This window comes from Bactrocera tryoni, chromosome 4 (genome assembly GCF_016617805.1).
Source record: "Bactrocera tryoni isolate S06 chromosome 4, CSIRO_BtryS06_freeze2, whole genome shotgun sequence".
Lineage (NCBI taxonomy): Eukaryota > Metazoa > Arthropoda > Insecta > Diptera > Tephritidae > Bactrocera > Bactrocera tryoni.
In genome coordinates, this window is record NC_052502.1 from 7,746,917 (window position 1) to 7,763,335 (window position 16,419).

At 35.3% G+C, this 16,419-nt stretch overlaps 4 protein-coding genes across 12 annotated transcripts in view; 1 reads left to right on the plus strand and 3 right to left on the minus strand.

The window, feature by feature from the left end:
* LOC120773485 (diphthine methyltransferase) lies at positions 1 to 11,868 on the minus strand. The gene is made up of 2 exons (XM_040102422.1): positions 11,654 to 11,868; positions 1 to 1,569 (listed from the first exon to the last, which is right to left on the minus strand). The coding sequence occupies exons 1-2, from the start codon at positions 11,660 to 11,662 to the stop codon at positions 508 to 510; spliced, it is 1,071 nt and encodes a 356-aa protein (XP_039958356.1). The 5' UTR covers positions 11,663 to 11,868; the 3' UTR covers positions 1 to 507.
* Positions 1,837 to 7,667, minus strand: LOC120773484 (transcription activator MSS11). Of its 6 annotated transcripts, none has more exons than XM_040102421.1 (3): positions 6,132 to 7,667; positions 5,559 to 6,017; positions 1,837 to 3,824 (listed from the first exon to the last, which is right to left on the minus strand). In XM_040102421.1, the coding sequence occupies exons 1-3, from the start codon at positions 6,969 to 6,971 to the stop codon at positions 2,406 to 2,408; spliced, it is 2,718 nt and encodes a 905-aa protein (XP_039958355.1). In that variant the 5' UTR covers positions 6,972 to 7,667; the 3' UTR covers positions 1,837 to 2,405. The 6 variants fall into 6 exon arrangements, with proteins under 6 accessions (XP_039958355.1, XP_039958350.1, XP_039958352.1 ...); XM_040102416.1 differs by having other exon boundaries at positions 1,837 to 3,655; positions 3,716 to 3,824; positions 5,559 to 7,667; XM_040102418.1 differs by having other exon boundaries at positions 1,837 to 3,208; positions 3,281 to 3,824; positions 5,559 to 7,667.
* Positions 9,850 to 11,147, minus strand: LOC120773486 (zinc finger protein 821). The gene has a single exon (XM_040102423.1). It carries the CDS (start codon positions 10,933 to 10,935, stop codon positions 10,153 to 10,155), a length of 783 nt encoding a protein of 260 aa, XP_039958357.1. The 5' UTR covers positions 10,936 to 11,147; the 3' UTR covers positions 9,850 to 10,152.
* Positions 11,622 to 16,419, plus strand: part of LOC120773482 (mediator of RNA polymerase II transcription subunit 15a) — a 27,707-nt gene continuing 22,909 nt past the window's right edge. For 2 of the 4 annotated variants that reach the window (XM_040102412.1, XM_040102411.1), the window contains exon 1: positions 11,980 to 12,201. The gene's annotated coding sequence lies outside the window, so the exon portion shown is untranslated. Of the gene's footprint in view, positions 11,722 to 11,979; positions 12,202 to 12,224; positions 12,289 to 16,419 lie in introns of those variants that run through there. The other 2 variants (XM_040102414.1, XM_040102413.1) reach the window with 2 other exon arrangements.

The window sequence follows — 16,419 nt, forward strand, 5'->3', positions numbered from 1 at the left end:
GCACTATAAAATGTTTATATAAATGATCTGCGTGACGAGATGTGTCTGACTGTCGGAACCTAGCCCTCAATTTTTAAGGTATTGCTCTAAAATTTTGCACAGGTCCATTTCATCCTCGCCTTTAGTAAAAACGAGAGAATGGTTGGAGTTCTACTTATACTTACCAACAGCTTCCATGAATAAAAAAGAGTACCACTTAAAGCGAGAATACCACGCACCTCTCGCTAACCATTAGATTTGATTAATGGTTAGATCGCAGCGCTTAAAGGTAGTCACTGCTAGTAATTTTTACTTACTCACTGTAATGTTTTTTGGTATCGATAAAACCCAAGATTATTGCAAAGTATCGGTAAAAATGGTAAATTTTTGTCATAATTAAGGCCAGTAATAAATGCTAAAACAACTAAATACCAGATTTACAGTTTTGACTTAACGGAACCGTCAAGAAATCACCCAGCTGTATTGAAGACAAGTTATTTTGTAATTGTTTACATATTGCAAAAACAGTTAGTGGTGCTCTTCAACTATTTGGGCCACACAGAGTTTATGATCGTAAAATGAGCAAGTTGCCGTGTACAAATTTTTATCACCAGACACGTCAAGACACCAATCCGCGCCATAACAAATGCTTTTATGCTCGTAGTATTCGCCAAGCAACGTGGGTGCCTCCAACTGTCCACCTTTCAGCTGAACGATGCTGAAGTTATGATACATGCATGCAACCAAAATGAGATCACGCTCTAACGGATCCATCTTTAGACGCCATATGCCGCCGCCGAGATTCAGTTCTCCCAAGGGCTGCTTCATGGAGCGCGTGTCGAATGTACGCAAATGTTCATCATAACTGCCAGTCAGCAATAAATGCTCCTGTTTGGGATGACTGAGCATGCAAGTAACGCCAGCGTTATGCGATTTGTTGCTGAGAATACGCGTGCAAGTTCGTAGATCATAAGCTTGCAAAAGTATATCATCGCCACCACTGTATATACGATTTAAGTCCCAACGATCAAAAGCACATGTCCATGCTTCAAAACCATGTGAAGCAAAAGTATTAGTGAGTTTGAGACCATACTTTGGTGCATAGTCGATTAAACTCACGCCACCTTTGGAATCTGAAACCAATATTTGAAATTGATTTGATTGGCTGGAATTCTCCGTACGTCGCCAATCCAGCGACAATGCCAACAAATCGTCACAGTTGGAATTTATATCCAAACTGCTGATTCTTTTCAATGTATCTTCTTCAAACTCGTATATTTCTAGTTGACCAAACGAATTCACAGCTGCAAGTAGGGGATTCGCGTTCGTTTCGTCGTTTAACCACTTCATATCTAGAATGGCAGCTGTCTCCAGGCGACAAACTTCTGTGAGCTTTTTGGTTGCAGTACAAAACCTATATAAATATATGCGACCCTTGCGCCTGGTACGCATAGTGCTTTCCTCCCCAGCATTCTCTTCCAGCTGATATGTGCCGCAAGCAAAATAGGATTGGTATTGGTGGTGTGGACACCATTCTATAGAGTCGGCGGAATACTCCGTATCGATTGAGTGTAAGGTGTTGAATTCCAGCTAAAACCAAATGTGAATATTTTTTTAATTATTTACTCACAGCTATAAATAATTTAAGAAAATAAAAGCTTTTAATATAAAAAACTAACCTGAAAATTTAAACAGAAATCAAGTCAATAACAAATTACCTACTACCGCAAAAGAACTGGCGTCTGTTGAAATTATGGCCGCCAGGCTTAGATTTAACACAAGTATGTACATATGTACTTTAGGTTCAACGGTATACTACCTGGGCACAGATGAACTTGATTTAAATAAGTACATCAATTTGTGTGTTTAATCTACTTTAAAAAAATTATTGACTTTATTCTTTACTTTTACTTTATCATGGTCATTATTATACTTATTACACAGTAATATTAATATTATGCTTACACGAGCTCTACATACATTGAGTGTTACTAGTGTATATAAATTTGCATATTTATTTCATTTAGTATGTAGTATATGATATACTGCACTAACATAAACTTACATATGAATATATATGTATGTATGCAATACCCTTCATGGGTATAGTTAATCAAATTGTTATCATTCCAATTGCTACTGCTACATTTTTCATTGAATTTCTAAAAAGAATTTTACTTGAATAACTGCTGCCGACATTTTATCGTGATTTCGGTGATATATTGTAGTATTTGTTACCACGTGTATATTTGTTATATGTTATTAGTATTTTTTGTTTTTTTTATATAGACGTGGGCTTCAATCGTCATTGTCATCGTCGTGTAAAAGTGAAGGTGTATTTATCATAAACTGTGTTTTATTGATATAGACTATTGTGTATTGTTTTTGATGCGTACTTGCTAGATTTGTTTATATATTAGTTAGCTTTATTTTGTTTTCATTACGATGATAGGTTCGAGAATCTTAAGCATATCATTATTCTCAGGCTGTGAATTGTATTCTTTGCACGGAGGTTTGCCGTATGCATTGTTAGAGGCTGACATTTGTTGTTGATCTTGCTGTTGAGGCGCTTGCGAGTTGGCTAAAGCTAAGAAACGCTGCTGTTGTTGTTGCTGCTGTTGCTGGAGTTGTGCGTTCACCATGTTGGAGGATTCATTTGAGTGCAACATCTGCTGTTGTAGTTGCTGCTGCTGTTGTTGCTGAAGTAGATCTTGTTGCTGATCTTGTGGCTGTAATTTTGTGTTCCCGTTGGAGTCGTTGCCGTCACTGGATATATCCACATCTTTTTTAAGTTCTTCATATAGTTCGCGTGCTCTGTCTTCGGTGCGACGACGTGAATGGGTCCGTAAACGGCGCATACGTGCATATTCGGCTTGTTTGGATAGACGTACTTTCCGTTCATCTGGTGATTCGGTCGCTCGGATTTCGGCCCGTTTCAGTCGAGCTCTCTCGCATAGTTTAGCCAGACGTACTGCTCGTTGCTCCGGTGTTTCGTTCGCCCTCACTTCTCTTTGATGTGCTGCCATTTTGTCCAATCGTCTTCGTTTGTCTTCATCTGTTTCATATTTATGCCCGCTGCCCCGGGTCGAGCCTGTGGGCGAGGAATGTTGTTGACCACGTCCGCGGCGCGGTGTCTGCTGTGGTGATGCGAGCATTTGGTTTATTTCTTGCTCAAGCAAGGCACTCACCTTTTGTTGCCGTAGTGCGTCCTCAGGCGATTCAGTGGTTCCTGTGGGCAGCAGATAAATGCCGTTTTTTGAGTCTCCCGTGTTGTTAGTAGTTGAGGCATTGCTGCCAGTACCTGTATTGGAAAAGATGACCTTTCTAGGGCGACCGCGGACCGGTTTTGGAAAATCCTGTATAGCTTGTTGTTGTTGTGTAGCAGTTGAAGCAACAGCTGCGACCGCCGCAGCAGCAGTTATAGATGAATTTGCCAATAAATTATATGCTCCGCCAACACCAGCTTGGGCCACTTGTCCAGATGTAGGCGATGTTCCCGAATTGGTTGTGTTATTGGTGAAATGCACAGGTGTAAATGGTGGCGGCACTGTATTCGGTGGAATAGTCAGTTGAAATCCATTGTGATACATGGGGTAGTAGGTGGCTTGAGTGGGCGTACTGGATGGTGAAGTCACTACGGTTGATCCCGAGTTGGCTGCAGCAGCTGGAAATGTAGCTAAATAAGGAAATTGGTTATATAGCGGAGTGGGAGGGTTTTGTATTTGAGGATGTGAACTTTTTAATTTCTGATTCTCACTGTTGGACGTGGATGCTACGATCACCTTTGTATCGTTCTGCAAATTGGAGCCACCAACAGACCCGCTGTTATTCGTTGGATTGTTTGTCTGCAAATGAAAATTGTTATAGCTACCCACATCCTTTTCAAATGTTGAATATTTATTTGCCTGCCACATACCGCCCGAAAGTCGCAAGACAAAAATAGAAATATTTATAAAAAATTTACAATTTTGACAAATCAAAAAAAAAGTGAACAAATGTAAGCGTATAAAAAACCGACTACCAGATAAAGACGTTTATTTACACAATAGGTATGTATCTAGCATTGGAATAATAATGTTGCCACATCGAAAATTTGTCAAACATATTAAGAGTTACCAGTAGTCAGTGTGTTCATGATAACAATCATGTTTTGGGTAAAAATTTCATAATGTAAAAAATATATGTAAATTGAACAATGAAATAATAAAATATCAAATCACCATCTACTATTTTAAGATAAATGTTTTCAAATCACAAAAAGTATACACAAATAGATTATAATTGAATAGTAGAAAGTATTAATTTTTTGGTTTATTTAAGCTAGAAATAGAACATACAAAAGGTGTGGTTAAAATTATTTCAGACCGATACCAACAAAACACGACACATTCACACGATTTCCTTGCGCCCTGTTTAGAAGCAATACTTTACTTAATCAGAACTTTAATATTTTATACACGTCAACTCGCTGTTGGCTCCAATTAACTTACTAAGCTGCGAATAAAAACAAATATAAATCAAGAATATTTATATATGTAAAAATAGTATCCTTTTTTAATACCACATGTCCTTTATTTTTCAAGTCAAACCGTGTTATATATAGTATGAATATCGGAAATTTAATCAGCAAAACAGTACATTGTCAACACCATACTTCGTAAGATTCTTAGGTCCCAAATATAAAAGTACACATAAGTAGTTGAAAACTTCATTAGCAAAACACATTAATTACGTCAACATATGTATTTACTTTGGCCCATTAACTAATCATATGTTGGAAAATATTTACATAGTTAAAACGGTTTTCCGAAATTATGATATTTATGATTTACCATATAGATTTTGTAAAATAGCAATCTTCTAACGCCTGCATAATGATAAAACAGTCCGGCAACCTTGGTAACGTACAAAAAGAAAAAGCATCATTTTCACTAAAACCGGATTCATTTTCTCCATTTTGCGTATACCAACATTCGTTCGCAATCACGTTTAAATAAGGAGTTGCCAACACTTATCGTTGAATAAAAATGGCTCCAAGTTTTCATATAATTCTTTTTTTTTTTGCAGATCTTCCTGTATATATATTATATTTTTTTAGCAAATTCATTGACAGTTAAGCCTATTTTTTGCTAATAATATACCAACCCAGAATTTGGCCAAACATTTATTTTTTCCGTTCGCATTTACATTTGCCATAGCATGCATCGGTGAAGTACACATGTTCATATATGTACGTATGTATATCTTTTTGGTAGATATGTATACGTGATCACATTTTACATACATTAATTCATGTATTTATATTGCGCCCAATCCCATTGTTTATCATATTTTTTCGTTTAAACTAGATTTGTTAAAAAACTCACGGGTTAATTTTGTTTTATTTATTTAAAAGAGACAATTTTACTGAACGAATCTTAATTTTTAGAATCTTTACACGCTTAATTTTGGAAAAGAGACACTATGATTAAGGTTAAGTTATTTTAATATTAAGTTTTTAGTTGAACAATGGGGCAGACAAGTAGATATTCATGTACATTTGATTATTTTCGCACCTATTTAGTATCGTTTATACTTACCTGTAGTTCCTGCTTCTTTATATATTTGTTTTGATAGAATTCAAGGGAACTGGCAATTGTGCTGAACTGTGGTACATGTGCTTGTGGCAACTTAGAAGACGTTGTTGCAGTGCCGTTACCAGATGCGGTTGCTGGTTTCTGGTCATTATCGTACAGTTGTTGAGGGAACATGCTATTTGATTCTGAATCTAGTATTGTTTGTTGTTGCTGTTGTTGGTGTGTAAAACGTCCTTGCTGCATTGATTGTTGTTGCTGTGGCTGCTGCGGTGTTAATTGCTCCTGTTTAAGTAAAGCAGGTCTCAATGTTGCCGGACTCATGAACATATTCTGATAGTACTCTATGGGATTGGTTAACGCCGTCTGCTGTGGTTGATAAGATGCTAGTTGTTCGTCATTGGATTGCTGGGGCTGTTGTTGGTCTATGGTGTTGTTTGTTGCGACCGTTGATTGCGGGGCTGCCTGGTTCAAATTGATATTTTCATTAGTGGAACTGGCAGCAGTACTTTGCAATTGGCTCGAATTCTGCGAATTCTCACTTTGCTCCTGCTTGGATTTTTTCTTAGTTTCTCTGACCTTTTTTGCGTAATCATTTAACTTCCTCAGTCTCTCCTTGCGTTGATCTGGAGTCTCGTTTGCAATACGTTGACGTGCTCGTGCTGCCATTTCTGCCAAACGCACTTTTCGCTGATCCTGTGTCTCATTAGCCCGATAAAGTCGCATTCGTTCAGCAAGCTTCTGAAGTCGTTTTGCCCGCTGATCCGGCGTTTCCATTGCCCGACGTAGCCTTTGCCTAGCTGCATTGCGCACCAGGCGCATGGCCCGTTCCATATCCGACTCATTTTGGCGCCGAAGACGATTTGCCTCAGCATTCCGGGCGAGACGCTTCCGGTACTCTTCTTCACTTTCGCGATTACGCCTTTCACGCATCCTTTCAGCATTGCGTGCCAAACGACGGGCGCGGGCTTCAGGACTTTCGTTCCAGCGTTGTGCTGCTGTACGTGAGGAAGTTGACGATGTAACTGATGTAGGACCGTGAGTTGTGGTAACACCTCCAGGCACCGGCGTTGTTGCGGGCTGTTGCTTAAGCGAAAGTGGTTGTGGATAACCTGGTAATGTACTTAACTGTAGTTGCTGCTGCTGTATTTGCTGGTCATGCTGTTGAAAATGATGCTGCTGCTGATGTTGCTGATGTAATTGATGCTGTTGTTGTTGTTGTTGCTGCTGCTGCTGTTGTTGATGTTGCTGCTGCTGCTGTTGCTGCTGATGTGACAATGGCACCAGCAACGTTGAGGGGTGCTCAATAAGAAGCCGTGCATTGTGTCCATTCAATGCGAGTAGATGTGTAGCGTACTGTGAATGCTGCTGCTGTTCAAGTGTAGGCTCTATTTTTATCCCATTGGGATTTGATTCCATTATTTCGAAAACGTCACTCTCAGGAACTGGGAACGTCTGTATAAATCTTCACCTTGCTCTTCCACATTTATTTGCTTTCGGTCCTCACCTCCGCACCTTCATGCCCACCACTCACTTTTTGTTTTTATTCTTTTATAGCTTTTGCGTATTTGCAATTGTTGCAAATATTTACTAAGTTTTTCTTACTGATGTCATTTATTGGCGGCGATTGTCAAACTTTGACATTTTGCACTAAAAGTTTCAAGCAAACAATTCACAGCGTTATATTCCATACATTGGAACGATGTTGTTTCACACACATTTCCAGTCTAACTTTCCAATCGATTTTTCACATGATTTTCTATGAGACTCTTCACATATTTCAACTCGGACCCTCCAATGCACTTACGACATAATCGTATTTTCATTCACTAAACTATTTCTTTTTACTATTTTTATAATTTTTACTTATATTTAAGGTTTTATTTTAATAACTGAAACTTTTATCTTTTCACCAACTTTTAAGTATAATTATTGCGCTAACTTGTATACTTGTCTATATTAAGTCACTTTTCACAAATTTCAACACTTCCGTTTTATAGAAACGGTTACTTAAGGTTATTTACCAGCAATACAATTTTTTACTTTAATTTTTTATTTAACCAAAAAATTTCCGTAGGCGGTGAGGCCAAAACCAGCAACGGCTTGCGAAAAAAATGTAAATACACGAAATAGCATTGGAACGAGCCGCTTTGTGGAAAATGGAAGAACACCAAGAAAAATTTTGTAGTTGTTTTATTAATTTTTAAAAGTATAATTCTTATCATTTGTCATTAATAAGAGATAATTACGTAGGATTTTTTATAATTATTTCGAATTTAAAAACCTAAAAGTAGGTAAATAAAATGTGTGGAAATTTGTGGAGGTAGTAAAATATTTAAAAATCAAGTCCAGTATTTACACAACTATACCGTTTTTAGTTCAATTTCAATTTATTTTGCTAATATATTTTAGTTTTTCTAGTTATAGATCAGGATTTATTGTAAGCATTTAATACATAAAATGATCTACATGATCATCGTAAAATGTATTGTACCCAATACTTATGTTTTCGGTTTAGAATAACAATTTCTTACCGTTCTATATTGGAAGTATTTAAGCATATACATACATATATTCCAATGGATAGATACACATCGACACACGAACACCCTCGACCGGGAACTCGTTCAAGCGTTTGGAAGGGCAGTGTTACCACACGATTTGCAAATGGACGCTTGCTTCGTGTGTAGGGAATTACTGAGGGTTTTATTCAAAGTGAAGTTAACGTCACATATTCACTGGAATTACGAATGCGAACATATAGATACACACACGTCAGTATGTACACATATGTGTATCTACATGTATGGCACGCATATGTGGATATTACTAGATACATACATATGTGGTTTTTTGTGTACCCACGAGCTGTAGCGCTTTCTTAAATATATTCGACGTAATCAACCAATCCGCTTTCATATGTGAGATACATGCGCACACCCAATATGCACCTACATATACTTTTGTATGTATATGTATGTGCACAATTTTTTTAATTTTCCGATATTATAATTTCGAATTTTTTAAGCCAAATTTTTAAAAGCCTGACCGTTTTATATTTTATTTCATTACATATGTATGTATGCACATATGTACGTATATATTCAATATCCATGGAGGATCAGCTAATTTTCTTAAACTGTTTTGTACACACATGCTCATATCTACATATATACATACATACATATGTAGTATATGTAAGTATGTACAATTTTATATTTAATAATCTGAACTACAAGCTTATTTTGTAATAAAATTGGACTAAAAGGAAGTCATCCAAGACACCTGGCATCTCCATTACCTAGTAAACATTTTAGACAAACAAGATATTTGCATATTTGGGCAAACAAGCCTACAATTTTAAGTTAAATGCATATTTATGTTTGTATACGTACTTATATATACATACATACATATACCTTTTGAAAAGAAGGTAACAGATTAGACGTTTTAGATTTAGATATTTTGCATTAGATAGTTGAACTGTTATGTTAAGAATGTCTATAACAGGCACATAACTACATCCAATTAAAGGATTTGTAGTCATTGAGATGATCGCTTTTCCTGCTGCAAATGATTATAAGGAAATTTGCTACCCATATGTACACATGTATTGTGATCCCTTGGCGGTTGTTCAAGCGTATTTCTTCAAAGAGATCCAACCCTAAAGTACTTTAAAAATGTGATTGATGCAACTTTATTCCAGTATAGTGTACATATTACATAATTTAAAAATAATCTTTAATTACATCAAAAAATGGAGATAAAACTTGAATTTTGACTAGAACTTAATTAAGAATGAAAAGAGACATAGGGTTTAACTTGACTATATGTATATTGCATTTTTAATATTAAAATATCTCGTTACAGAATTTAATTTTTGTTGGATTAAAACTATGTGTGAATTACAGAAGTGTCAAGAGCATCAGCACAAATGGGTTATTAATTAAGGAGCTTTTTAGCGGGCTTAGAATAATCTTTTTGGAGATTTAGATATAACGCTATAGGTGCTACATTGTAGTTATAATAATGCGTCCATTTGTGTTTATGTGGTTTTGGAACTAATTGGTGTGTGTATATATGTATGTGTGTTTGTTTGTTTGCTTGTTGTGTGACCGACTACATTTACATATGTACGCTTCTACAATTTTTTTTGTTATATTATTATTATTATTACATTTTATTTTATATTAATGTAATGCATGCATTATAAAAATACTTTATTTCATAAACTTAATTAAATATACGGTTGAGGGGCATATGTTAGTTGACCTTAATTTGCAATTTGCCTCCTTCACCCTTTGATGATACGATCGCGCAATGAAAGCCAAGTTTCCTGAGCTTAAACCAATGCGTGTGCGACTAAAACCTTTCATCTGTTCAAAACATTCTTGTTCGCATTATATTTTTGTTTTTTTTTTTCCTACTATCCAGCTGAGTTTTTGTGTTGCTACTTCTTTATTAACGGTTATTGTTGTATTTGTTGCGTCATTAATAATGGTTCATGGTGCATAACATCAATACCATACGTCTTCTTTTTGTCCATTATGAGATAGATTTGATGCTGCCTGTTGACGTACAAGTATTTATATATGCGTATTTAGTAACCCTTAAGGCGATCCTCCAGTGGAGGCTTATACACTTTCGGCGCATTTGCTCGCGCAACTCGCATGCGTTCGGCGGCCTTGGCCAAACGCTTTTTGCGTTCCTCCGGCGTCTCACCAGCGCGCCGCAGTCGCTGTCTGGCGGCATTTTTCATCAGTCTTAGGGTTCTTTGTACTTCATTTTCATTCTGACGTCGTACACGGTTCGCTTCCGCATTTTTCGCCAGCCGGATTCGATATTCTTCCTCACTTTCTTTGGATCGCTTTTCTCGCATTCGGGCGGCGTTACGTGCTAGTCGTCTCTGACGGGCCTCCACAGATTCGTTGCTACGTCGACGGGCTGCTTTTTGCGCTCGAGTCGATGGCGGTGTGCTGAGGTGTAGATGTAAAGGATGCTGTTGACTTTGCTGTGTTTGGTTTTGACTCGTCGATGTGGGTGTTTGCTGCTGTTGTTGTGATGACGAAGATGACGATTGTTGTGATTGAGGTTGCTGGAAATTATTTTCTAAATTTAGGGCGGCGACAGCTGCAACTGCGTTTGTCGATGTACTACCGCTACCACTGGCCGCTGCTACTGCAGCGCTTGTATAGTTGTTGTAGTCGATTAAGCCCCTGTTACTAGGGTAGAGGTGGTGCATGGGATTTTCATAATTGAGGTATTCCGGCTTGATAAAAAATGGATCGCGCGCGGAAAGCGGTGTTGATGGCGAATTGAGGAAATATAATCGGCTGTGGTCAGTAGTGATGCTGCTTCCTCCGCCTCCCACTCCAGTGGACATCTGGGGTTGCTTCACGACTGTCTTACCAATCGTGCAGTTCGTCGTCAGCTTGGAAAATATAGAAAAGCCGCGTATGATACACTGTTCTCGAACGTTTTCACGTGTTTTTTTTAATTATATATTTTCTAATTTCAACACAATTTTAGGAAAATTAATGGGTAAACAACAAAAGCGACATAACTAATCAATATGGAAAAAAACTTCCACTGTTGGCTGGAAGTTCATGATGGAAATTAATGCGCAAACGTCGCTCACTTCCAGCGTCGGTGGCATTTGCAAATGTTACCACATTCACGAATGATATTCCAACAGAATGGCGTGGCCACTTCGTTTTATATTTAACAAGCGATGCTCATTTTAGCGGATATACCATAATACATCCTTATTTATCAATTTTTAAGCTTTGTCGTTTGTTTGAAAGTGAAAAAATGTGTAAATTGTATATTTTTAAATCGAACTATTTAACGCAATTCAAACTCTTTGTTAGACTTGTAGTTCACACGGTTTAAATAGTTGATGAACAGAAAAGTGTATAAAGTTTGATGCTAAAACAATTATTAGCGGTTGGTTAACACCATTCCACTGTCACTTGTCATGCATAATACTTTAGTCAAGTTTGGCAACTTTGGTGAATATATTGGAAGGCAGCTCATCAAATTTATGGGAACACACAATTTAAAACTAAATTTATGCTGTTTTCTTTATAATCTCCACATACCTTACTCATTTTGTTTCAAGTTTTTCCAGTATATGCGCCAATATATGTACTACTTCAGCTACTGACAGGTACGCAAGCAGTTGTTTTGTTAAAAGTAGAAAAACACAAACAAGCACTGAACACACCACTGAGGTTTTAGCTAGACATGTGGCTTAACCCGCTTATGGCTAATTGAATCTTTTGTGCTGAATTGTACTGTGCAGGGTGAAATATGGAAAATCAGAACATGGTTGGGCAGCAGACATGGCAACTCTGTTATACTGATAAGAGTTTAGAAATCAATTGAACACACTATAAAGCTCTCCAGGAAATCGTATTGCATTTTGCAGAGTATTAAAATCACTCGCGCTTATGTTCAGTCAGTGCTAGAGCGAATGGAATTGAAAATGCATTAAGTTTTACCGTGTTCTGCTCTTCGATTGTTTATTGTTTACAACTATTCCGCTGCAGTTTCATAACTTGTAATTTGACAAAGTCGTGCAAAAACAGCTTGATGAATATTTGTAGCAGTTTTACATTATTAAAAGTGCTATAAATCACAGTAGCGAGTAAGTTTGAATTGTTTAAAAGACCTGCTTAAAGTGCGATAAAATAACCAAACGATAGTACTAATAGTTACTAATTGTGTTAAATAGGTACGCACCTTTGTTTATTCAATGAAAGCATTTGAATGTTTTGACGTTTTAACGTGCATACCTATAGATTCATTATTTCGCAAGAATTTACTTTTTGTATATAAATATATGTCGTACATACGTACGTTTTTATAATTAGAATATTTGCACTTGAGTTTTTGTTGTTGTTTTGTTTTAAAGCAATCGGAAAATATATTGATTAATAGTGTACACCTACATAAACATATCCGTGTAATTATAAACTGAGAGTTTTATATCAGTACATACTTACATATACTTATTTACACATATTTCTAAGCGCTTTCCATTTTGTAAGTTAATAAAATTAACATAATCGTTTCGTTACAAAAAAGTTTTAATTGACAATACTTCTATGGCTTCCAGAATACTTGTATAAATAAAAGTTCTTACGGTTGTTCTATTATTCAAATATTGGTATATACATACATACATATGCATATGCGTAATTTGTGTAATATTAATACAATTTGTGGTTTTTGATATATATACATATGTATGTTCACATTAGACGAATTTTGCAAGCACTTCTTTTAATCGATTTTGTGTTTTTATCCCTCAAAATAAAATATTTTTTCACTTGTAAATAATATTGGTGTATCTATGCTTGCATCATTATATTTAATTGTTTCTGTAAAGCTTGTCATTATATTGGGATCCCCGAATATTGAAATAAAATTGAAATTAGTTTTTAACAAATTAAAGCATTTGGAGTAATATGGGTTGATATACCTATTGTAGATCCCGGAATTGTAGAGCGTTTTGATAATAACATATTGTAAAGCATTTACGAACGCATTCCACAAGATCCACCGGATATAAAGAAGTGTACTTCCTTTGAAATGCATCTGACATTGAGTTCTTGAACAGGTCTGAAATTTCTTCAAGCACAACATGAAAAATATACGTTATTTATGCAATCTTTTAACCAGGATTTCGAGCTCTGAAACGCAAAAGTCACCTTACGACGCTACAACAGAATCGTTCGTAACATAGAACCGATAAAGAGTATTATTTACTCTAAACGGAATAAATATTATCGGCGACTAGTGATTTAAAAAATATTTATTAGTTTAACACATTCAAATATATTGGTTAAAAAATAGATATATTTTTTTCAACAAAAAACTAAGCAAAAATATAACATACATACATACACACGTACATATGTATATTGTAACTCTGCTTAGAATTAAACTTTTTCTTTGTATAATAAATTTACTTTTACTGGTGTCAGTAATGCATGAAACGCACATATTATTTTTTTCTTTGAATTGAAATCAATATAACATCTTTGATGACCTCATTTATCCTAAAAATAGAGTCTACAAGTACTTCTGTATTAATTCCTCACATCTAGAAAATCAGAACTATAAAATAATAACTATTGTGCCAGCTGAGTTTATTGTGTAGAAATATATGTTAATTAAATATTTGTGCTTTGTTACAGTGCTAAATGTATATATCTACAAACATAACTAAATTTGTTTTTAAAATCTGATATACCCACCTATGCATAAATATGTAAGTGAAAAATAATACACAAACGAGTATTTATTGTATATGCATACTTTCATATACGGTCGTGTATATGACTATGAAATGATTTCAATGAACTCGTTAATAAGTAACTACTTGGTTTCGTTTATTTGCTTCTCAACTACAATTCCATCTAAAGAAATATGGAGAAGGAAATAAGTAATAAAACGAAAAATCGCACATTTCATAGACTGTTGTGTAGTCAGCAATGTATACGTACATATACAAGTACGCTACACAATCGAATTCACAGTCGCAGCAGTAATCTTCATAAATTACTTTCAACGATTTTATGTAATTTACGAATGCTACAAAAATAAACAATTCCACAATTTTTTATCTAAAGCATGCAAACAGAAACTTTGACTTCGGCATCGACAGCGACAGCAGTAAATGCGACGACTTCGTCGAAGCTTGCTACAACATATGTATGTATGTATGTATGTATATTAAATAAAACCCTCTTTGCGAAGAATTAAACGTCTTCAAAAATCAAAGCAATTTACGTAGTGCATTTCAGAGTACTTATTTTTAACCTCGAAAGAGTCTTAAACCTTTTATATAAAAGCATGTATTTAGAAAATAGTCGGATGCAAGAAAAGTAAAGATACCATATGTAAGGGTGCAAATTTTGCATTAAATAATAATTGAATTAATATTTAAATATGTATGTATATTTTTGGTTTTTTTAATACTGAAAATGTTAGTAAAAAATAATATTCTCATTTCAAATCCCAAATCCCGGATAGAAAAATAAATAAATACTATTCAATTCCCTAAAGCAGTGGTTGGCAATCTTACTTTAAATATTAAATTAAAATTTCTCTGCTTTGTTGATTTAAAATTAAATTTAAATTTTTAATCCCAACATTTTAAATAAAAAATAAATTTTTTTAATTAAAAGTTCGCAATCTTAAATAAAAAATTTAAAAAATGCATCTGAAACTATCGAAATTTAAATGAATTCAAAATTGTGACAATGCCAAAACTAATTGAAATCATTTCATATAGATTTACTAGTATTGGGTAGTCGAAAAAGTCTTTTCGTATTTTGTCAATAGATGTCGTTGCAGTCGTATATCTTCAGTGCTACCAATCACATTGTGTCAACCATATAGTGTTGAAAAGGTGAGCTTCATTTAACCAAAAAAAAATCGGGGAAGTTGAAAAAAAAGTTACAGCAGTTCAAAAATTAGTGAAAATAATGATGAAATTAGCTATTTTTTGAAATTTATGTATAAAAAAGGGAAGAATGCCACGCAAGCTACCAATGAAATTTGCGAAGTTTACGGACACGATGCTGTATCAGTTCGTGTAGCACACCGATGGTTCGTTCGCTTCCGTTCTGCGAATTTCAAAATTTCAATTTACACTGATGGAATAATGTCTCGAGCGGAAAAATGGCATTCTTGCAGTGGAAAAATACGCTATGAGTTTTTGGTGGTCTCCTTCAAAATACAAAAATATATTTTTTTTAGGTACCAAATTGAGTAAATATTGACTCAAAATAAAACCACAAGGTTGCTTCAGATACGATTATATTTGTATGCCATCATGCGATTAGCATTGATATCTGGTTGTCGCTAGTTTTTTAAATGACAATATCTAACTTTCATAAATCTTAACTAATATAGTCGATATGTGACGTGTTGATAACCTCCCATTTTGGAGTAATTTAAAAACAGGCTCAGAAGAAAATACACAAGAAATAACGCACATCTCACGCACACCAGTGCGCACTTGTGAAAAATAAGATTATGTGGAAAAATGAGTACAAACGAACCTGAAACGAAACGAAATTTGAAAAGAAAATATTTGTATTTTATAAATTGTCTTTGTTGTTTGAATTTACTTTTTTATTGCCTACATACATACATACATACATACATATTTATACGCATTTTAAAGTAGAAATAGCTAGCGAACGACTAGTTGAGTAAGCAGGCTAACCAAGGCAACAAAGACGAGCTTAAGACGACGATGCGTCGTTAGAAGCTGATGGCGTGTGCAAGAAGATCCAGTCAAATGCCGGGATAGGCTGAAGCTGAGATAGACGGCAGGCAGTAAAGCAAATAAGTGAGCAAGTACTTTGGTGAAAATTCCTTAACTCGATGTTATTCGCTTGTGTTGTACGCGCTCGTATCCGCCGAGCTATCGCTTAGACGCTTTTGTATGCGATTGTTATTAGTTGAAGACATCTACATAAGTTAAGACAATATAATGTCTTTGGCCCGGCTATGTTACTTGCAATAACTCGTATTGAATTTGTATGAGTAGATTAATTTGGTTCAATGCGGTTCGTTTACATTCGTTGCTCTTCGCCGTTTGTTGGTTTGCTTATGTGCCTCTTCCAGGCGATGGAATCAACCAACAAAGTGGTTAGTTGGATGGATTCGCCCCGCTTGGGATAACGAGTAACTCTGGTTTAATTTAAAATGCACATTTCTATATGAATTCACCTAGGTCAAGGCAGAGATGCCATTATTATACTTATAATTGGTTTTTGCATGTAATTTTTTCATTGAAATGTTTTTAAAAATAGGAGTAATCACATATAAGATTTAAATTGAAATA

Bases quoted from the DNA above. Each gene is read 5' to 3' on its own strand.
- LOC120773486 (XM_040102423.1), bottom strand. From the start codon at position 10,935: ATGTCCACTGGAGTGGGAGGCGGAGGAAGCAGCATCACTACTGACCAC.
- LOC120773484 (XM_040102415.1), bottom strand. From the start codon at position 6,971: ATGGAATCAAATCCCAATGGGATAAAAATAGAGCCTACACTTGAACAG. The intron at 3,825-5,558 runs GTAAGTATAAAC...TTTCATTTGCAG, and splicing joins TAAAGAAGCAGGAACTACAG to ACAAACAATCCAACGAATAA.